The sequence below is a fragment of the Trichoderma ghanense genome (genome assembly GCF_004382785.1).
Source record: "Trichoderma ghanense strain CCMA-1212 chromosome Unknown scaffold_0, whole genome shotgun sequence".
Lineage (NCBI taxonomy): Eukaryota > Fungi > Ascomycota > Sordariomycetes > Hypocreales > Hypocreaceae > Trichoderma > Trichoderma ghanense.
This window is the reverse complement of record NW_027395663.1, coordinates 523,414-545,368: the sequence shown is the minus strand read 5'-3', so window position 1 is coordinate 545,368 and position 21,955 is coordinate 523,414. Positions and strand designations below refer to the sequence as shown.

General features: G+C 55.8%; 6 protein-coding genes across 6 annotated transcripts; 2 read left to right on the top strand and 4 right to left on the bottom strand.

The window, feature by feature from the left end:
- Positions 1 to 943: 943 nt before the first annotated feature.
- Positions 944 to 2,295, bottom strand: CCMA1212_000194 (Flap endonuclease 1; the record flags this gene model as incomplete). The annotated part of the gene is made up of 3 exons (XM_073697674.1): positions 944 to 1,465; positions 1,548 to 2,114; positions 2,197 to 2,295. The coding sequence occupies 3 exons, from the start codon at positions 2,293 to 2,295 to the stop codon at positions 944 to 946; spliced, it is 1,188 nt and encodes a 395-aa protein (XP_073563243.1).
- A 1,154-nt stretch (positions 2,296 to 3,449) lies between these two features.
- On the bottom strand, positions 3,450 to 5,697 carry CCMA1212_000193 (Nucleoporin NUP37; the record flags this gene model as incomplete). The annotated part of the gene is made up of 2 exons (XM_073697673.1): positions 3,450 to 5,574; positions 5,642 to 5,697. 2 exons carry the CDS (start codon positions 5,695 to 5,697, stop codon positions 3,450 to 3,452), a joined length of 2,181 nt encoding a protein of 726 aa, XP_073563239.1.
- A 1,502-nt stretch (positions 5,698 to 7,199) lies between these two features.
- On the bottom strand, positions 7,200 to 8,135 carry CCMA1212_000192 (uncharacterized protein; the record flags this gene model as incomplete). Its single annotated transcript, XM_073697672.1, has 1 exon — positions 7,200 to 8,135. The coding sequence occupies one exon, from the start codon at positions 8,133 to 8,135 to the stop codon at positions 7,200 to 7,202; it is 936 nt and encodes a 311-aa protein (XP_073563238.1).
- A 396-nt stretch (positions 8,136 to 8,531) lies between these two features.
- Positions 8,532 to 9,716, bottom strand: CCMA1212_000190 (uncharacterized protein; the record flags this gene model as incomplete). The annotated part of the gene is made up of 2 exons (XM_073697671.1): positions 8,532 to 8,904; positions 9,529 to 9,716. 2 exons carry the CDS (start codon positions 9,714 to 9,716, stop codon positions 8,532 to 8,534), a joined length of 561 nt encoding a protein of 186 aa, XP_073563240.1.
- A 5,101-nt stretch (positions 9,717 to 14,817) lies between these two features.
- CCMA1212_000189 (uncharacterized protein) lies at positions 14,818 to 16,148 on the top strand (the record flags this gene model as incomplete). The annotated part of the gene is made up of 3 exons (XM_073697670.1): positions 14,818 to 14,916; positions 14,991 to 15,144; positions 15,214 to 16,148. 3 exons carry the CDS (start codon positions 14,818 to 14,820, stop codon positions 16,146 to 16,148), a joined length of 1,188 nt encoding a protein of 395 aa, XP_073563889.1.
- A 1,471-nt stretch (positions 16,149 to 17,619) lies between these two features.
- Positions 17,620 to 20,489, top strand: CCMA1212_000188 (uncharacterized protein; the record flags this gene model as incomplete). The annotated part of the gene is made up of 2 exons (XM_073697669.1): positions 17,620 to 17,861; positions 18,017 to 20,489. The coding sequence occupies 2 exons, from the start codon at positions 17,620 to 17,622 to the stop codon at positions 20,487 to 20,489; spliced, it is 2,715 nt and encodes a 904-aa protein (XP_073563890.1).
- Between the last annotated feature and the right edge of the window lie 1,466 nt (positions 20,490 to 21,955).

The following is a 21,955-nucleotide window of genomic DNA, read 5'->3' as shown; positions in this document are numbered from 1 at the left end:
ACGAGCCTATCCCGGTCCGTCGAATGCTAATGCACCAGACACGACGCCATTGAAAGCCAAACCCTCGTCCTCGAATCACCCCGTACATATTATTGCCTGATGCAAGCAGGCTTTCCGTCCTGACACTGTACCGACTAACCGCCATCCTTTGTATCCTGTCATGTGTCAAATGTTGAATCAAGCGCCCCAATATTGAAAAGGGAAGAGAAATCGCTGATGTCATGCCGACCACCCCCGACAACTGCCGCGGAACGAAACCCCCAAAGAAAAAAAAAGATGCCGAGGTACAAACCTCCACAGTCCCCCCCCCTTGTCTGGTCTCCCCTCCATCTATCCTACGCCCGCCCCCATTGCTCCCCGTCTCCTGTTCCTGTACGGAGTAATATCTTTTGTTTGTATTGGATGCTTCCCACATGTTCGGAGTCAGGAACCTGCCATTCTTTCTCGGTATTCTCTTCTCCACACATGAGCATTACTGGCTAAATGTCGGGGAAAGCTGTTTGTTCCTGGCGTACGGCGAAACAAATGCACTTGTGCACAAAATTGCATCCCAGAACGAGAAACTTGCAGATGACTTTACTTGTATAGTATCTGACGTAGAGTTTCGCGGCATTGCGAACAAATTCATCTGGTGTTTGTTCAATCGCAAAGGTCATCAAGGCACCAAGTCTCCCCGACTTATCCTGGCTCCGTATCACTTTGTTTTCAAATCGTGTCATTTCAAAAGCTCATTTGCTCCGTAGAACATCACTCGTGTCTCGATACCGTAGCAAGACAAATCGTAGTATCCCCTTCCCTGCGCGCCAAAAACTCCGTCCATGATGCCTTCAAAGCAAGCCGAACCGTGTACATGTGCCCCCCTAAATCTTCAGGTCAATATCAATACCAGGCACTCGGCCCATATCCACCCCCGAGTAGGATGATCCCGCAGACCAATGTCGGATCACGCGCCGCCGCGAGGCTTCGCCTTGGCCGCAGCCTTCTCCTTCTTCTCCTGCTTGAGCTTCTTCTTCTTCTCCTCATTCTTCTCCTCCAGCTTGCGCTTGTGCGCAACCTTCTCCGCCTCCGTCTTGGGCACGGGCTTGAAGAAGCCTTCCAGACGCGCCTGCTGCGAGTTCTTGAGGTTCTTCTCCAGCCGCGCGCCTCCGCTGCGGACGCGGTCCTCGGAGAAGCCCTTCTCGGTGACGAGGAACTGCACCAGCCCGTCAATGTCGGGCTTGTCCCACTTGAAGTCGCACAGCGGATCGTCCGCCTGGCGCACGTCCGGGTGGAAGAAGAGCTCCCGCGCGTCCTTGTAAGGCCAGTCCTCGGGCAGGGTGTACTTCTTCTTGGGGTCTTTCTCGATCGCCTCGACAACCTTTTCCAGGGTGCCGTGTTCTCGAATCAGCTTCAGAGCAGTCGTAGGCCCAACCTTGGGGATTGGGTCGAGGTAATCGCAGCCGAGCAGAATGCAGAGATCGACAAACTATGTAGGAGGCAGTGTTAGAGCCCGCACAAAATTCATCCAAAAACGACGTGTGAATTTCCCAGCCATGTATTCTGCTTACCTGTTCCCGATCCATGTTCAACCCCTCCAGCACCCTGTCCAGTCGAATCTCCTGGATGGGCTCCTTCCTCTGCTCGCTGAAAGTAAGATGGCGCAGCAGAATCGGCGTGTTGAAGCACAGCGTGTCCATGTCCTCGCTCGCAGCGGCGTACACCTTGCCGGCCCTCGCCAGCACCGCGCACTGCGCCTCGGCCTCGGTCGGCGCGATGATGTACGGGATGCCCATGAGCTTGAGCAGGCGCTGGCACTCGGCGTTGTGCTCGCGCGTGACCCGGACCGTCCGCCGGGAGAACTTCTCGACGTCCTCGGCCGTGCCCGTCTCCTTGGCCTCCTCGAGGCCCTCGCTGGCCTCCTGCTTGCGCTGGAAGCGCTTCGCCAGCTCGCCCGACTTGAGCTTGGGCGGCGCGCCGTCAAAGACGTAGAGCGGCTTGATGCCGTTGTCCACCATGCGCAGCGTGCGGTAGAACATGCCCATCAGGTGCGACGTCGTCTCGCCGCTGTCGTTCATGAGCTGCTGGCCGTCGGATCGGACGGCGATCAGGAAGCTGTAGATGCTCATGGAGGCGTCCTGGAGCAAAAGTTCATTAGCAACTTGACGCCCCCCCGGGCCATGATGGAAGCTCTGCGGCGGATTGGATCGGAAAACGCACAATGGCGACTTTTCGCCCGAACTGGTTCTTGATCTCGCCCTCCTTGATGGCGTCCGGCGCCTCCTCCTTGACAATCTGGAATAGCTGCTTGATACCCATGACGGCGACGCAACGATGCTACACCCAAGCTGTCCGCGATCAACTTATAGAAAGGGAAGGGGGGAAAAAAAGATGTAGAGTGAAGCTTCGGTGAATCAATGGATTAACATGGAGAGTCTTGGAATCTTCTGATGTCAGGCGAGATTACGTGGCTGCCTGGAGGTCCTGGAGCAGAAAAGACAGCGAGAGGTGGGCTGACAGCTGGTTGAGCGACGCGCCGCAAAAAAGTGAATGACGCGACCCTTCGCGAAGTTCCAGCTGGGGTGTTAAAGTGGTTTCCACTTTTCCCAAGGCAGCGCGTCCCTACTTACCTACTGTACTGTATTGTACAAGGCCACACCAACAAAACTCCCCAGCAACAGCAGTCACAGGTACAAACAGGGTGATCATGAGGTTAGTAGGAAGAGGCATAAGAGAAAGAAATGCAATAGCTCATTTTGCAATGAGGCCAAGGTACTTGTTTGGTATTTCCATTGGTTGCAGGTGCCTTGTTGTCAATGTCGAAAAAGTCCACATCATTCACAGCGTTCGACTCAAACCAAACGTACAAAGATCCATTCCACATAAAGATACACAATCAGCATCAAAATGTCTCGACAGTCACCACCCCCTGGCCAAGGTAACACGCCCCCCGCCATCATCAACTGCCGGCGAACCCCCTCAAAGACGAGCAATGCCCGCCCCAAGGAAGCCGCCAGCCGTGAGCGGACAGCAGATAGCAGGGCATAACTCAGGCCAGGGAAGCAAATGGTCATTTGATACACTCCCTTCCTCTCCCTCCACGTGTAGATGCCATCGAGTAAATATGTTGATCTACCGCTCGGAATACAGAGCAGTCAAGGATGAGTCTCGCCTTGCGCTCCACCTTGCCGTGCGGAAAGTTGGCGGCGTCCTTGTTCAGGAGCACCTGTTACAATGTCACAGAACACATGCACCGCGAGATAGACTGACAGACCTCAGATCGAGTTGCGAGCGAAACTCATAGCCAGGCACAAGCCACATGCCTCTCGGTTCCTAAGTCCTCTATTAGTTCAGGAGGGGGGTATCGTACACTGTGTCATCCTGGCGCCTTTCATGAATGTCTTTTGACAATGCCGCTTGGTATTCCTGTTCTCATCAGTCACCTGAAAATGTCTAGAGAAATAAAAAAAAAATCAGTCCTCCTCGAACAACACCTTCTTCCTGCCGCTGCCTCTGTAGTCTTCCAGGTTATTCAAGGCTTGGTCAATCTCCATGATATCGAGCATCTCCGCCTCCACGTCTCGAGTCGTAAAGTCCGCCGTGACGTCCGCCGCGGCGCTCAGGGTATCGGCGAATCCAAAGCCGGCGCGCGACCTAGTGGTCGGAGTCGGCGCATCCTCCATCTTATCACCTGCTCCGTTCCCGTTCCCGGCCTCGTTTCCATCATGTTCATCTTTGGGCGCCGGCTTCAGCCTCAGCGTTCCGGGCTTGACGGTGCTCAAGTTGAAAGACAGGCTCGCCGACCTATCCTGATTCCCATGAACAATGATGGCTTCTTTGTCAGTTCGCGAAAACAGACGCTTGCTGCGGCTGGCGACAACATCGCCAATCTTCCTTCCCGGCCCGTCTTCCCCCTCGCGAACGATGACGATCCTCGACTCTCCACGTATCAAAACGTCCACTGGGAGGCCGCCGTCGTCGGGAACATCCTCATCGTTCTTTGACGAGCCTGGTATGAGGCCAACTCCGCAACATCTCTCCCCTAGCAGCCCGGTGGCGAGATCGACCAGCTTCAGCATCCTGGTGGGTTGCGCACCGCTGAACAGATTAACCCCGCCGCCGGATCCTCGTCGAAGCTGTGAGTCCCAGAATCGTAGCACGCCCGGGATGACGCAGACATGCTCCAGCCCCCCTATCCATAAAGCCAGGCTTTCGTCCTGGAGTGCCTTGCCGGGGGTGTAAGGAAGCCCTATCACTTTCACACCACCGTGGACAGCGAACAGCCGATCGACGCCGGGAGCGCCAGTCAGGGATGCGGCGGCCTGTTTGCGGGTATGTGGCGTCATGGGCGCAAATTCACCGGCATGCTTGTCCTTCTGCTGAGTCGCGACGCTGCGGAGGGAGCCAGTTCCCTCAACGTATCCTGAGACGCTGAAGGCGGTCAATGCGGCCCCCTGGACACCCGACTTCAATTTGTTGGACAGCGCAGCGCCCGACTGCAGTGGCTTCGCGCCTTCAATGTCCCATATACCCCACATGCCGTCCGCTAATAGAGCAAAGACTGCCCGACCGTGTGCTATCCATGCAGCGTCCAATATCGGTTTTCGTGAAGAGGATGTTTTGACAAATGGCTGATAGAGTGAGAGGAGCCACGAGCCTTGGGAGGGAAAGGGGCCCCGGGCGTCTGGTTCGGGGGCCAGCACAGACTGCGCAAAGTCATATATCCTGACAGCATGTGGCGATGACACCGCAAGAAGCTGGGAGGTGTTTGTCGGATTGAACGAGATGCTCGTGAGGGGAGCAGGCAAGTATTCGCTCTGAAAGGGCTCCACGGGCCGCTGGGCAAGCGGCTTGCTGTCGAGTGCTATCTCCCACAGATGTAAAGCACCCGAAGCCTGCCTTGAGAAGGCGGCCACCACTGCCCTGGGTGCCTTGCCTGACGAGTCGGCAGATTTGGGGGTGACCATGGTGATGGCCAACCCCTCGCTGTGGTTCGTCTGGCCGCCCAGAAGGGTCAGCGATTCGCCCCAGGCACCGGAGCCAGCTTTTCCAGCCAACAAATCCGCTCTCAGCTCCGGCCGTGCTTTGCTTTCTGGTGACGGTGGCGTCAGAGGTAGCGTGACGAGATAGGCATCGTTTGTGGCGCAAGAGACTGCAAACACCATCTTTTCAGCCAAGATCGGCTCCCCATTGGAGCCCGCCTCGGCTGAAGAGCACGGTACCAGGGGCATCACGGCGACCTTGAGCACAGCTGTCCCGAATGCCAGGTCCAGTGTCTGAACAATCTCGGGGTATGGGGTCTTTTCGACCGTGTCTTCGAATTCGGGCTTGTCGACGTAGCCCTGGGGAGCTTGTGACTTGGCCGGTTCGTCGTCGTCAGAATCAATAATCATGACCACATCATCAGCAGCTCCGTTTCTTTGCTCCTTTTTGTTCGTCTGCTGCTGCGGCGGCGCCTCCTTTGGAGGCTTGAACCGCCGACCGCCTCGCCAGACCAAGGTGATGCCGTTGTCGTGGCCATAGATCAGGATGGTAGCTCCCTGAGGAGACTGGATGGGATACGTTTGGACATCGTTTACCCGGCGCGACAGGTTGTAGCTGCAGTCATAGCGTTAGCTCCAACGATGGCAGCGGGAGAGGCAAGCACCCCAGCTTGCACACTCACGTAAACTGCGTGTTCTGCGCTGTGCGACGGATTCTAGGCGTGGTTGTCGGGCCCATGGCGAAAAGGAATCGAGAGCTGCCACGCACCCTAAGGTGAGAGAGCGAAAGCTGTGCAAGAGCTCAAATCGTTGGCCCTCAAGCAGTCCTTGCAGATCGTTCGTGGTCGCGAAAAGAGAGCGATGAGAGGTTCAATGGGATGTTGAGATGGGCATTTTCTGTATGGGCAGCTTTTCTTGACGCGACATGCCGAGCAGCAGGTGAAGCTTTGGGAAATTCGGCATCACGTGATGCACCGTCCATGGCGACTGCGATTAGCCTCGCCGCTTCTTGGTGCAAAAGATGCCATCCTGAATCGAAGTTGGTATTCATTCGGATTCAGCAAGATTATCCCTTGGACATGGTTGCGTATAATCTGCTGCATAGAATACTCTGCCACAGAAATATATGCAGAACTTGTAGCTACATGGTATGAGGTCAATTTGTGACCCTCGGTGCAGCGTCCACCCCTCAAGACGGACAAGCCCAAATGCAAAAATCCCAGTGAGTGAAAAGGATCTTGCATCCCACCGACTACTTATCTGCTATATTGATTATACTTTGTTGGGCAAAAAAGGTAGATGAGGTATTACAACCGCAAGCCTCATCCACGGCTATATCAACCAGGGACGAGTATTGTCAAAGTTTTACAGCTATCATAAGGTACACACTATAGCTTTACATAGCACTCGCAACCTTGATAGATAACCCTTTCTAGCTTTGACATGACGTGCTTGGTTACTATGCGCAAGCCCTACATACACAATTCCGCCCAAGATCCATCGCCCGAAAGAAAATAGGAAGTAAACAACACAGGTAGCAACCATATTTTATTCCTCTTGTAGCTCCCTCGCCGGCTCTCTCCGTCTCTCTCGATGCCGTCCCCTAGCCTTTATCCCTCTCATACATACACCCGAAGCGTCGATCGTGCGAACGACTCGGCTCATGCCGTTTTCCCCCGCGCCAAAACAGGTTTATACACAGGTAACTCTCCTGTAGATGGGAATTGCAAACTTGAAAAAGAAGAAAGAGAAGAAGAAGAAAAGGAAAAAGAAACACGCCAGGCTGAATAGACGAAGCGTGCTGTCAGATAGCCTTGCACCTTTCCCCTTTCTTCATAGTGAAGCTGTGAAGATGAGGACCCGATGCCGGTTGCACCCCTCGCTCTCTAATCGCCAAAATTAAATTGTAAAGGTTCAATCGGACACGTAAGGAGTGGACGGCGTAGGGAAGCCGGGGTATGATGTCGGAGATGGCCAAACTCATTCATTTCCCACCGTATCAAAAAAGTCTATCCCTACGCCCAGAAGTAAGAGAGTCAAAAGAAACGAAGTCAAAACGCCGCTAGGCCATCGGGCCCTTGGTGGGGTCAACCAAATGGACATGAGCTACCATCCCGATAACGCCGTAAATGCCCATGATTGAAGGAGATTGTTGTAAGTTGAGTAAAGGCAAATTCGCTCGTCGTTAAGTGGATATATGGCCATTTGCTCATGCGTTGGTGACCTGTCAAAGTGATTAGCTTAATCCGGGCAAATGCTTACAAACGAGGCGCTAGGGAAGCAACGACATACCCTCAGGATGCGGCGAGAGTAATCCTCATTGTCCGCGATGCTGCCATCACTGAGCCTGCGGTGGGCCATGATGGGGTCGAGGCGAGAGTCGGTCATCGAAATGCTACCGCTAGTAGAAGGCGGCTTGGAGCCGTTGATGAAGGCGTTGACGGCAGCATTCCGGCGATGCTCTTCCTCGATTTCGGCGTTTCGCCTCCGTCTCAGGGTGAAGAAGGCAGCTCCGAGGAGGCCACCGAGAACGACGACGCCCACGACAGTTCCCGCGGCAATGCCGGCCACATTGGTCTTCTTCTTGGAATCTCCCCCATCTGTAGGGGTTGGCTCCGCAGACGAACTGGCAATGCCCGAAGCACTAGCGGCGGATGACGACTTCTCAGAGTCTGAAGACGTCGTGGTAGAAGAGGGCGATGAGGTTGTTGACTTGGGGGGCTCGTAGTAATCAGGGTTGATGTTGACACCCGTGTTGAAAACAGAAAAGTAGCCTGGCTGACCGATCGCACCGCAGGCCTCCTTGGGGTACGCAGGGCAAGGAAAGGAGCATTTGGAGTCCTCGACCTGGTCGCCCTGAGGAGGATAGACAAGTCCGCAAAAGCATTCATCGCCCTGCAGCCCCGAAACCGGCATTTCTTGGGACTTGCAGTAATCGTTGCACGAACCAGACGAGACGGTCGTGCTCTTGACTGCGGTGGCATGCGTCATGTTGCCTTTGGAGCTCCAACAGCCCTGCGATCGATAGGCGTTCGGCACTGGCGGTTGTGATGGCAGCTGGATGTTGGCTCGGATGACGTGGCTCATCTCGTGAGCTCTGACGGCAGTCGCGCCAAGGGCCGTGTAGACTTGGGCGGCGGCCACCAAGGCGCCGGAAAGAATTGTTGACGACTTCATGTTGGGATAGCGAGCGTATGGAGAGGGAAAGTTTCGAAAGAAATCGTCGATTCAGGAAGGGGGGGGATCAAGAGGCCAACAAAGCGGAGGCCGCGGCTTGGACGCTGACTTGAAACAAGCAAAGGCAAATGAAAGGCTAAGAAAAAGTTCAAGCTGGCTCCGCCGGGGAGTCTCTTGTGTTTTCTTTGTGGTCAAGGGATAAAGAAGAGAGAACGAGAAAATCGGCAAAAAGGAAGCAAAGAGTCGTTCGGTTTGGCGCCGCCTCTGTTTTGGCCCTTTTTGCAAGGCGATTCTGCGTGCTCTAAGAAGGGAGATGTCCTATTTCGATGGCCAGCTTCGGTGGGATCTTCGCATGAGTTTGTTGGAGGTGAACGGCGGCGAGCGAGGCCGGGACTGCTAAACGAGAGGCTCGACGAGACGCCGGTCGGATGGAAAGTGAGCTTTTCTCAAGATGCCTGAGCAAGGCCCGACAGCATCTGACTGCTTTGGACCCGATGGGCTTCGAGAGGCGCTGAAGGGGAAGTCGGTGTCGTCGGGAAGAAGGAGGGACTGGAACGAGCGTCCTGAAGGCGTGACTTGTTTTGTTGAAAGGGAGAGGAGACGAGAAGGAGAAACGACAGATTTGGGGGGGGCAGGACTGGGGGGCTGGCCGGTTGGATGAGCGAGAGGCAGAGGCAGAGGCAGCGAGAGGGCAGTGGAGCGAGGAGCAGAGGCAGCAGGAGGTACCGGACGAGGTCGCGCAGCGAAGCAGAGGTACGTACCGAAGGTGCTGCGGCATCAGGGAGCTGGGATTAGGGCAGCTGGTGTGGTTAAGGGGAAATTAGTGTGTGCTGGCCGGTGCGGTTGTGGCCCAGGGACGAGAGCCTAAGGTGCTTGTGGCAGCTGCACGGCGTCAGGTCCCTACAGGCTCAGGTACCGGTACCGCGCTGGGCTGGATGCGAAGCGGTGCGACAGCGTCAAGGTACGGGCACTGGCGACGGGCTGGGAGGTGCAGGTATGAGGATGTACTCGGGCGGGTACCTGGAGCGATGCCAGTACAGCCAGAGGTAGCGATACCTCGGGTGCGTCGCGAAAGGTGAGATCAACATGCGGCGGATGGCACGCATGAGCTTGTATTTATTGGCCGCCGACGCCTCGCCCTGCCTGTGCCTGGCAACCGTTCACCACCTCGACTCGTCGGCGCGCATCCAATGTCTGTACGTCTGGCGCCCTGTGCTACGGAGTGGAATCTCCTGTACAGAGCTGCGAAATGCGCTGCCAGACATTCATCAAACCCAGGTTGACGCAAGGCGGCCTAACATTGAAATGTCCCGGGAATGAACGCTCGCAGGCGCAAGGTACAGGTACCAGTACAACGCAGTTCGGACCCGTCGCCTCCAGCGCTGCCACACACGGTACCGCAGGACATGCGAGTACCTCGTTCATGTGGGTGAGCAGCTCCATCGACACACAGCAACGATGCCTGTCTGCTGCTCTGCGTTCCTGGACTTGGCGCGAGAGCTCCTCCAGCCCCTGGCTAAAAACTCTGGTGCGTCGCCCCCCCTGGTCCGTTTGCGCCGCCCAGCCAATCGCGGCCGCCATGCTGGAATGTCGCAGGCCTGTTGGGGCTGGGCCAGCGCGTCGGCAGCCCGCCAGCCATGCCGCTCCCAGGCTAGGCCCTGCAGGGCCCCAGAGTGAGGGCAGAGCAGAGCATAGCAGAGCGCAGGACGGCGAGACGGACACACGGCGAGCGGGAGAGGGAGGAAAAAAACTTTGGGAACCGCTGCGCTACAGCCTGAAGGATGTACCTACAAATACCTGGGTACTATAGGTGCTTGTACAGTACGAGCACTTGGTGCCAAGCTGGGGGCACAAGGGACGCGTGGAGCTCCGCAGCGCCAGAGGTAGCAGGTACGGGGGCTGTGCCTGCGCCGTGATAGAGCCGCAGCGCCAAACGCGCGCATGAACCCTAACGGCGTCCCTGAGTTGGGCCAGCAGGCGGAGTCGCGAGTACTTGGCCGAGCTCCTGCAGACGGCGTCCGAGTGGCGTTCCGTCCCATTTCCCATCTCCACCTCAATCAAAGAGCTCGTCCACACAATGCGACCCTCCATCAGCCAGACACATTCCAAGAATAAACAGACGCCCTGATGGACGAGCAGGTACCGCTGCAAGCAGCTCGACTGCGTGTGATGCCGGAAGACGCGGCCAAGCTGTCCGTCACATCCATCCGTCTACAGTACAGCACAAGTACAAGTACAAGCATCTGCGTCATGTCGAGACGCGCGACACCACCGGGCAAAGGCGAATGGGGGACTCGCCCGGTCTGGGCTCTGCAAGCCCTCCAACGGCCGCTCGCCCTCGATACGACTGGACCGGACTGGACAGGGGCACGGCTGGATGCATGACTGATATTAAAAGAGAGGCCACAAAAGTCGGCTGCTGATGCGTCGTCGTGCGACCACTGCAGAGGAGGCCACAAATCCGCGCTGCGCCTAGCGAGGAAAAAGAAACTGGCAGAGTCCCGTTGGGCTCCATCGTGCCAGGAGACGCAGCGCGTTTCATGTCGCGTCATTGTTTTTATCCAGTTCATGTCCTCGCCCATCCCGAACGTGCATAACTCGGCGAGTACTGTACAGTACATGTACCTCCCGCCTTGATTCATTCTGCGGAACTGGCGTCCTCGATGGCTGTCAAGCTGATACAAGACGGACCCTCCTTTGTGCCAACTTGCGACGACGATAAGCTCCTCGGACGCTTCAAGTCGTCGCCTATCCGTGCCGGATTTGTAGAGTCCCGCTGCACATCACCGTGGCGAGGCGAGCATCGAGATGTTTGCCCCGGGGCTTGGGCCAGGCTGCCGGTGATTGGGAGGTGGGAGGCTCGTCTCTTGCTCGGCGTTCCAACACGTGTCTGTCTCCGCTAAATTAACCTGCGGCGGCTGTCGGTGGCGTCCGATATTTATTTACTCATCTTCTTGTCGGACGATCTGGGCACTCAATCTTTTGCCGGAGACTGGAACATTGCTCTACTAATACATACCTACTTGTGCTGGAAGAGGGCGTGGCTGCGGATCCCCCGTCCCCGGGTCGGCACTCCCGCAATGATGATGGCAATCCACTCGTTGAAGCCAAGATCTCGCTCTCATCGCGTTCTACAAAGCGGTACGGCGTACCAGTCGTACTCGTAGTAGTCAGTACTACCTACAGAACATTATACCCTGTGCCGTGCATTGGGAACCAGGTACAAGGATGGAGATGTTTCTGTACGAAATGGTGCGCCTCGGGATGGAGAGCGGTGGCACAGCATTCGGGGAAAGGAAAAACCTGTTTCTGCAGCCTCGCCGTGCCGAGGTGGACTTGGATGAGGTACGCTACGTCCTTGCACGCTATGCACGAGGCCTGAGCGTTTGATTCGTGGCTACCAAGGCCCAAGTGTTGTTACTATCTATCTCGTACGAAGTCCCGAGTGCAGAGTAAGCAGCCAGGCATCAGGCTGTCCCTGGCCTGGCAGAAGAGGCAGTTCGGGGACTTTCTGCTCGCTCGCCTGTTCCGAAGCCATCCATTTGCCTCACCGGGACGTGCTTGTACTCCGCCCTGCTTTATCTTGCATGGCTCTTTATTCATGGACACCACCAACCTTACGTATTTGGCTATTTAAATAGGGTTTGCCCTCTGCTCCGTGCCCGGTCTGATAGTCTCAAGAAACTGCAGTTACGGAGTCATATTCCTCAAAGTGGTGGTTCATTCGAGGCACACGCTCGCTGGCAAGATGCTCTCCGAGTCGTGCTGGCAGCTGGGATTGCAAAAAAAAAGTACAAAGGAATGCCGTCGACTCCATCATCCGTGCTTACGTCCCGGGGCTTCCGTGACGATGTTCACATCTGCCGCCGGTGAAGGGGTAGAAGCTTTGCAATTGCGCGGCCGAACTCGGCGCTTTGGAGCAGGGCTTTTCCCGGTTGCCTTGGTCATGGATCATGTTGAAACCCGAGGCTTCGGTCGTGAATGTGGTGTTTGTGGCGCCGTCGCGAACGGTTTTCATAGTGCGATATATTCATTCGCTTGTAGGATTTGCAGCACGCCGTCAATAGGCTACATGAGGCTCATGGCCGGGCCTTTGTCAGGAGACGGGGTGATGCCGTGGAATGACTGGCGAGAGTCTGAAGAGCCAGTAGGCCGACTTACACTCGCACATACTCTGCGTGCCCGAGAACGGTCGCCCTTTGAAACAACAGGTGAGTCGTACGAAATCGATTGCCTGCATGTGCTAGGTATTCTTAATGAAGATATTTCATTTGCATAAAGAGCTTATGTTGTGATGGCAAGACGGCGAGCGTGAACAGCACATGATGCGGGACATGGCTTGGACCGTAGCCTCGTGCTATACTAAAGGCGAATCGTTGACGGACCAGTAGGCATGCAGTGTCTGGACAATCGTTTCTATGTATTAATGTATATATCAGGCAGGCTTCTTTCTACACTTGGCCGGACCATATTTGGGCGACGTGATCCATCCACTATCCTATGAAGGCTTCAGTCCCAGAAGCTTAGGCCGCAACTCCATGCTGCCAAAAGCTTTGCATCATGTATATATATATATATATATATATATATTCCACCACTCAACTCGAGTGTCCAGGATGCTAGCATCAAGCATTCCCAATGATAGGATGATCATTGTCGTAGGCGGGTGATGGCCTCGCGATGTCAGTTCCAAGCGCTCCATCTGCTTTACGTACAACCCGTGTGTCCCTACCCTTAAGGCTATCAGCCCAGCCTCAGTAACGGCAACTCTTTTTGCATGCATATTCAAGAGCAAACATGGTGAAAAGTTTACGTGACGGGTCATCTCACTTTAATATCTTTCATACCTTCCCAACCGTGGTAGAGTGATTGACTGGAGACTCCAGAATAGACGTTGTGCTGAGATTGAGGCACCATTTGACACCTGTACGTGGTCATTCGCGTATTGTCAAGCTTCTACACTTTGGTGCACATGCCCTTATAGTTATTGCGGCAAACTATACATATGGATCAATGATACAGCTTTGAGAACACCCAGAGTTCCAATGTCGAGCAACACCCAGCCTATGAGTCTCGGGAAAAGTGGCGAGCAACTCCCCTCGATGGAACAATGGAGTTCCTGAGGGCACCTGCTTCTTAGAGGCATGCCGAAGCATGGCTCCTCGCAGAGCCGAGCTGTACAGTATTGCAGACCCTTCACAGACAGCTTATTCGGAAATCTTTAACCAAGACCAATCATAACGACCCCTATCAGACTTGTACACACGCGCAACGTCCAGCGGTATCAAACAAGCTTCTCAATGATCATCATCTGCTTAATCAACCCTTCAAAACGGTCAGAGCGGCATCTCGACCCTTTGCTCGTTACCATCAAGCATGATGCGGTGAGCGTCGTTTTGCCACATTCGTGATCCTTGCCGCCTGCTCTCAATGCGAGTAGTAGTACCGCTACTTCGTACATGCGCTCGTACCTTACGCTTGGAACATCTCAAAACACAAGTATTGGCACTTTCCATTGTTTGATTCATATAAAGGGGTGGTATGTATAATGGGTGAACAGAAATGCCCCTTGCTAGGCTACTGTAAGCTTCGTTGCTCAGTTCAAAGACACGGCCTCCGAGGTGAGTCATTGACGCAGGTACATTTTGATCTCGCGATCGTGCGCAAGGGAGAGATCCCGCGTTGAGAAGTACAAATTAGGTACCTTACCTCAGTTCAACCACAAAAAGACCGGCCTTTGAGCGCCGTTGCTCCAGATTCGTGCCGGCAAGCGTCCTGGTCATATAACACGCCATCCTCCGTTCAACGCTCATTATGCAGCTTGTTAGTCTGAAGCATCTGAAGTTGCTTGAAACCTACCTTGGCAGTGGTCGAAACCTCTTACCAACATGGGAAAAGCCATTGCAATATGTTTAGTAGTACCTGGTGCTCGTGCCTCGTCCGCACCGCATCGTGAGCGGTACCTTAGTACCTGGCAAACCGCTGACCCGTCCCTCGTCAGGTGATGGCAGAATCGGGCAACCTTGAAGCAAAGTACACCCCGTGCTTGAGCGCCGACCAGGGGACCGAAGTTCGATCCAAGGTTCAGTCTGCTAGCGCGGCCTGAGGCAGCGACAAACCACCGTCTGTTGATCTCGGTTGCCCCATCAGCCAGCGCAGTTAGGCTCGGGCCTGGGCAAAAGTTGGGGTAATGGCCGGCGGACAAAGCACCAAGTACCTCTGCCAGCCATTGCGGGTGCAGAGGGAACTTTCCGCGGCCATCATGGTAGCGCCCCTTGCAGGGAGTGGTGCGTCATCGGCTCGTCAGCACGGCCAATAGACGCAACCGGCGGCCCTGTTCTGATTGCCCAGGCCGAGTCCAGTGACCACCCGACCCCAATGCTACCTGTACCGCGCTGGCAAAGGTCCCTTCGGGGCGGGTGTTAGTGCCTGTGGTGGCTCGGCGGGCGGACTGCTTAACATGCTTTGCGTGCTGAGCTGCCTGCCTGCCGCCCGCCCGCCCGCCTTATCTAATGCCCGCTACCTCTCCTCCGTGCTCCGTACCTACAAGAGGCTGGCTCCTAGCTTCGTCATCCTCCAAGTTCTCTTCCTCTGGCAGCAATCAACCCATCCCATTCATCCTCCATCCCATCGCCTTCCACCTGCCAACGAACCCACCATCAACACCTCAGCGTCGCCCAACATGAAGAGCGCGTTACTTGCCGCCGCGGCGCTTGTCGGCTCCGCCCAAGCCGGCATTCACAAGATGAAGCTGCAGAAGGTCTCCCTGGAGCAGCAGCTGGTAAGACGACACCTTCATCCACGCCCTCGTTCCTCTGGCCCAGCGCAATCACTGACATGTCGCTTCTCGTCCAGGAGGGTTCGAGCATCGAGGCCCACGTCCAGCACCTCGGCCAGAAGTACATGGGCGTCCGCCCTACCAGCCGAGCCGAGGTCATGTTCAATGACAAGCCGCCCAAGGTCCAGGGCGGTCACCCGGTTCCCGTCACCAACTTCATGAATGCCCAATGTGAGTCGTGATGCGCAGTCCGAAAGTTGCCAGGCACCGAGCACAGGGCGTACTAACTCGGTCCGATAGACTTCTCTGAGATCACCATCGGCACCCCCCCTCAGTCGTTCAAGGTTGTCCTCGACACGGGAAGCTCTAACCTTTGGGTCCCCTCTCAGTCGTGCAACAGCATCGCCTGCTTCCTGCACTCCACGTACGATTCGTCTTCGTCGTCGACGTACAAGAAGAACGGATCCGACTTTGAGATCCACTACGGATCAGGTAGCTTGACTGGCTTCATCTCCAACGATGTCGTGACAATCGGCGACATCAAGATCAAGGGGCAGGACTTTGCCGAGGCTACCAGCGAGCCCGGCCTCGCCTTTGCTTTCGGCCGCTTCGACGGCATTCTCGGCCTTGGCTACGATACCATTTCGGTCAATGGCATTGTTCCTCCCTTTTACCAGATGGTCAAGCAGAAGCTGATCGACGAGCCCGTCTTTGCTTTTTACCTGGGAAGCAGCGACGAGGGTTCCGAGGCTGTCTTTGGCGGCGTCGATGATGCTCACTACGAGGGCAAGATCGAGTACATTCCTCTCCGCCGCAAGGCTTACTGGGAGGTGGACCTCGACTCCATTGCTTTCGGTGACGAGGTTGCCGAGCTCGAGAACACCGGCGCCATCCTTGACACCGGCACCTCTCTCAACGTCCTTCCCTCGGGCCTCGCCGAGCTCCTGAACTCTGAGATTGGTGCCAAGAAGGGCTTCGGCGGTCAGTACACTGTTGACTGCTCCAAGCGTGATTCTCTCCCCGACATCACCTTCAGCCTGGCCGGCTCCAACTACAGCCTTCCCGCCAGCGACTACATCATCGAGATGTCTGGTAGCTGCATTTCATCCTTCCAGGGCATGGACTTTCCCGAGCCCGTGGGGCCCCTGGTCATTCTTGGCGATGCCTTCTTGCGCCGCTACTACTCCGTCTACGATCTCGGCAAGGACGCCGTTGGTCTTGCCAAGGCCAAATAAAGCAGGTAGACGCTTCGAGAGAATGTGTATCTAGGAAGAGCACAGCCTGTATGTTTGCAGAATGCTAGTTTTGGTTATTTGGGCAGTTTCGAGAGCGGAAAGACAGTCCTACTATTGCGGGGGAGTCTGGATCAAGATTGCAACGTCGTTTATGTAATAACTATAATGGAAACTGGCCGTCGTCCGCTGCCGCTATCTGATTCGATGTCATGAACTAGTGCCTGTGCAAGATGCTCATTTCGGTTGATTGTGAAGCGCTGACTTTCGATGCCTTCCTGTCATGAATACCTAAGTGGTCATTTGCTTGATGATGTGTACTCGTAGTGTTGGGTGTCTATCGGAGCGAGCCGTCGGTGCGTGTTTACCCTAGATGCTGCGAAATAATGCAAGTCGTCCATGACCAGCCAGATCTACCGCGTATCACATGTAAGGTCAGCGCTACCTAAGGTAATAAGACGCGATTCTGCGCATTGCTAGCACCGTCATTAGCACGGAATGAATTTGGTGGGTAGGCAGGTCGAGTTCGCATGGGGACGGGATCCATTACCCTGCATTAATACGTGAGAGGTAGAACTCAATGGGCAGTTGTTCACGAGGAATGAAAACACGTGACTCAATTGACGGAGGATCGAGGGCCGTGCTTGCAAGTGGAAAGCAAACCGATGCAGTTCGAGTGAGTGGAATAGTTGGCTGTAGCATACCTCAAGGTCCCTGAGATGATCAAGTTGGTTACATGGGCGTGTAAGCTCTTGAGCGCCATCTGACAACTACTAAGATCTAAGTAGGTATCTACCGTATGGCGCTAAGGCGTCGTTCCGCCTCGACCATGTACCTATAGATGCATGATGCAAGTTTGATACCTGTTCGTCTTTGTCTGCCTTCAACAAGAGAACACCAACCGCGCTCTGCAGCCAAACAAGGCACAGCTGCAATGCCCGCAATGCCCATCATAAGATACTCTCAGAAACCGAATCTCCCAACGTCAAGTCAAAACTCACTTCCGGTGCAGCTCAGCCCCCGAGTCCTTCTCAGCAGGAGCAGCAGCGGGGCGTGGGAGATCACGTGCGGGCCATTGTGGACTTTTCCCTCGCGGGCGTTAGCGCGGTCCCGGGCCAGGGAAGTACTTGGCGATCCAGGACACATTCTTCCCTCCCAGCAAGGCTCAGCAACGGCATTTCCATCGTGCAGCGGCCCTTTTCCTTTGCAGCAGAACATACCCGCGGAAAATCCCATCCTGAGCATCGCCTCCCAGTGCAGACGCTGGCGGATTTGCAGGCGCGGCGCCCTCCCTCTCGATTGCACTGCGCCCTGGTGCATGTAGACGCTCCGCCCGCGCGGCCTGGATGAAAAGGTTTTGGAGTCGCACCAGTCAGCCCTCTGCAACCGCGTATCGCGACGGGGCGCGGCTCGCATCAGCAGCAGCAGCAGCAGCAGCAGCAGCAGCCTCTCGACGACGAGCCATCCAGCCAGCATGGCGCAGCCCTCGCCCGACGATGCCAACGGCGCCAGCATGCCCGGCAGCAGCAGCCCGCCCAGCGCCCATCTCGCTGCCGCCGGCAAGCGGAAGCGCGACAATGGCGCCGCCAGCAGCAACGGCGACTCCATGGACGTCGATGTCCATGCCCATCCCCATGGCGACGACGCACCCAAGCCGGACCGCGAGGCGGCAAAGGGCAAGGAGCTGGTCACGGCCTTCTTCGAGGTCCTGCAAAGGTACGCATTGCCTGCGTGGCGCACCCGATCCGTCTCAATCCTCGTGCCGCGATGCTTGGCTTACTCCCCTCCATCCCTCGGCGTCATTGAGTTGCATCGAGAGATGGACGACACAAAGAGAGTGCGCAAGCTGACCACCTAACTCCCCCCTCCAGTTTCGACGTCGGACCCTCCATCCTCGGCCGCCCTCTACCGCTGCCAGAGCCGGCATCTGAAGACGAGCCCCAGGCAAAGCGTCAGAAATCCGTCGACCCGCCAAGCAAACAGAGCATCGCCGACAAGGTTGCAACCGGCGCCTACGCCTCCCTCGACGACATAGCAGCGGACCTTTCATCCGCTGTCAAATCCTCACTATCCGAGATGGAATCGGCCTCTTCGGATTCCGGCGCGAGAGCCGTGACCCTCAAGGCAGCTGCGCAGATTAACGAATTCTGGGACAGAGCAACAGACCTCCTCCGCCGCGAAAAGGCGTACCCCAAGACGCGGCAGGAGCCTGCACATGGAGAGGCCGAGTCGCATACGGCGTCGGAGAAGAGCGAAGCGGTTCTATCGCTCGTCGGCTACGCGCCCCAGGAAAGGCGCCTGTTTTCCAGCTTACCGCTGTCCAAGGATGTCGACTTGTCCGACGTGAGCCTCCCGCCGGGCGTGTCCATCACCCGAATCATCCCCTCCAACACCCAAGACCGCACGCAAACTCTCGGCGAGCTGTTTGCTCCGCCGCGCCCTCTCCCGCCTCTCCAACCGCCCAAGCAGCCCAAGACACAGGCCAAGGGCAACCGGTTGGACTTTTACCATCCCCACCTGGCCGACGGCTCCAGGTACCGGGGTAACTCGTATTTCAACACAAAGCTCTCCACTGGTTACTATCTAGACTACAGTCAGGCGACGCCTTCGTGGCAGACCAAGACCAAGCAGCATGAACGCGCGCAAAGTCTCGCCGGTCGAAAACCCTCCCTTTCCGAGATGGAGATGTCGGAGATGGAGACCCTGTTCCGGGGGGCCTTTTCCACGTTCGCGCCGTGCAAGGATGACGCCGCTGCAGTAGTGCCGTCCAGCGTCGCCGGCCGGATCTGGTGGCAGCGCAGCGGCAAGCAGAGCTTCCAGAGAATGATCGAGGTGGAATACTATGGCGACCTCCAGACCCCAGACCCCGTCGACGCAGCCCAGCCTGTGGAGCTGGACGAAACAGCCGTGCAGGACGCCATTGACAACTGGGACGACACCGTCATTGACCCATCTCTCGAGGACGTCATGGGGTCCAAGCATGACGAGCAGGACAAGGAGGCCGACGAGATCCTCGACGAGGTCAGCGATCTGATCGAGACGCTGGCCTCTTACCAGCGCATCCGCAACCTAACACTACCCAACTCGCAGAACCGCCAGTCCAGCGACCCGGTGACCGGCGACATGCTGGCCAACGCCGGTCCTCAGCCCTCGGAAGAAGAGTTCGCCACCTACCAGATGCTCAAGGCCCAGCTGGCCCTCATCATCAAGACGTTACCGCCCTACGCAGTGGCCAAGCTGAACGGCGACCAGCTGGACGACCTCCTCATCAGCACAAAGATCATGGTCCACACCGACCAATACAAGGGGACGATGGAGGAAGACGAGGCGGCGGTGCAGGCTCGCATCAAAGCGCAGCAGCAAGCTGCCCAGGCAGCGCAAGCCAATGTCCGACCTCCACCGCAACGCACGCCCAGCGTGTCCGCAGTGCCGTATCCCAACCAGTACGCGGCGGCGGCGAACCAGTACGGCACGCCGAGCCGGGCCGTGCCCCCTCAGCCTCAGCAGTACTATCGCCCTTCGCCGGCTCCCAACTACCAGCAGCCTCGCAACCTGGGCCCGCCAGCTCCCCATCAGCCCAGGCCGCCGCAGCCGAACCAGTACACTCGCACCAACGGCTATCCCAACCAGTACGCCACCCAACTTGCCAAAGCTCAGACCCCATACGGCCATCAGAGCTTGCCGCAGCAGTATGCGACCCAGCAGCGGCCAAACTACGGGCAGATGCCGCCGCAAGGTACACCAAACGCCCGATACACCTTCCAGCCAAGTTACCAGCACCAGCCAGGCGCGCCGGCGCCTCCCAACTATGGCGCCTACGCTAATAGCCCAGCCGCGATCCCGGCCAGGACCATGTCCCCCCAAGTGGCAAATCGACAGACGTTCAGTCCATCGCCTGCTCTGCAGCAGAACCCGGGTTACTCGGCCACGACACCGACCATGGCCAGCCAGATGAACCGATTTCCGAGCGGCTCCAGTCAGACGGGGGCCCACGGCCAGAGCCCCGGCCTGACCGGATATCATACCGTCATTCCCGAGGCTCAGCAGCAGCGGATACTGGATCAGGCCAAGGCCCGCGTGGCAGCGCAGGAGAGGTCGGCCATGTTCACCGACAGGTTGCAGTCGGGCGTCTCGGGCCTCGCAGGCATGGGACTGGGGGTAAGCGTCGATGGCGGTCGACTCGCGGCGGCCCGGGCGAGCATGGCGAACCAGAACAAACCGCAGACGCCCACTCCCTCGAAACCCGGCGTGAACGGGACGGCAGGGACAGGACATGTCCCTTACAAGGTGACGCCCGTGCCCGTGCCCGTCATCCCTACTCTACAACGCAAGCCGACTTCATGAATTTTAGGTTCTCCAACGTTGACGAAATGAACGCCTCGGATATGGCAGAAGATGATAAAGCGAGGGAAAAGGGCAAAACACGCTTTGTGGCTGGCAACAACCCGGCGTTGTTTTGAAAACGGCGTTTAGAGGGTCAAGGGTTTCGTATAACAATGGAGTTTTGGCAAACAAAAGGGACGAAGACAGGGAAAGGAGAGAGAGAGAGAGAAGGGGAATGATTACATGTCTTTTGAAAGAATGATAATGCCAAGGGTGGGGGTTGTTGGCGCAACCTTGCCGTCCTCCTTTTGAGGGATGCGCGGTGTTGGTAAGGAAGAGAGGAAAAGGGCTTGACTATTTTTAATATTCTCTTTCTTCATTATTGAAACCCTTTTCCTGCGAATTCTTTGTTCATCCTCCCGTTCGATCTTTGTTTTGCAAGTGGGCGAGAGCAAAGTTTGATTGAGGGATATGCCGTTGATGAGGTTATGGCAGAGCAGACGATTGGAACATACACCATGGGAATGTGTCGTTTGTGAGAGTTCAAAGCAAGGGGTGGTTCTAAGAGAGGCATGTCGGAATGTTTTTTTTTTTTTGCTTCTTCAACTCTTTCTGGCTGGGTGCCAGCTTACTGAGGGATGGCACAACTTGTAAGAAGCTTCCATAGCATGATACCTGTGTCGCCGCCTTTCTGCCACCTACCTTTTATCCCTACTATACATAACTTGCCCACATCTGCAGAGACGCAAAAGCGGCCAGGGAAGGGACATGGATTTATCGCCGATGTTATCTCATGTTTTTTCTTCTTACTATCTTGTCGTGTTACGACGAATATCGTTGGACAGTTATCAAGCGGTTCAATAGATAACTACCTAAACTGGAGGGCTATTTTAATTGAGTAGGTAAGGCAGTCCTATGTGCATAGTCGTAAATTCCTATATAAAACAAGCTGTGCCCAGCTAGTACTAAGGTAAGGTGCATACGGTTTCTCCCCCGCAAGGGTAATATACTACTTGATTGTAATGTGTGCTGATTGATGGTCACATCGCGCATGCTGTTGACAGGAACATTGCCGGCGCGAATGGCAGGGGGTTATAAGATGTTGCTCCAGGCTGAGAAAAGGGCCATGTTTCAAGGTTGTAGAAGCAGCAGAAGCAGTAGCTGTTTGAAGGCTTCCCTCACTACTAACCTATATAGACGACTTCAGCGGGCATCAAGCTTGTATTTAAACAACACAATGCCTATGGGGGGGAAAAGTGTCGTGTGTTAGAGAGTGGGCAAATGACATTTCGTTTATAAGGTACAGAGTTTGATGAGAGGGGTATCTTTTATTTTCGTCATCCGCGTCTTCCGTTCTGTCTAATGTCTGTACCAAATGACCAGCTTGTCTGATCATCTTCATTTCCAAGTTAAATCGTAAGATAGCGATGTGCGAGCGCGCACACAGGCAGTAGTAGTAGTAGTAGTACAAGGTATTAAAAAAAAGG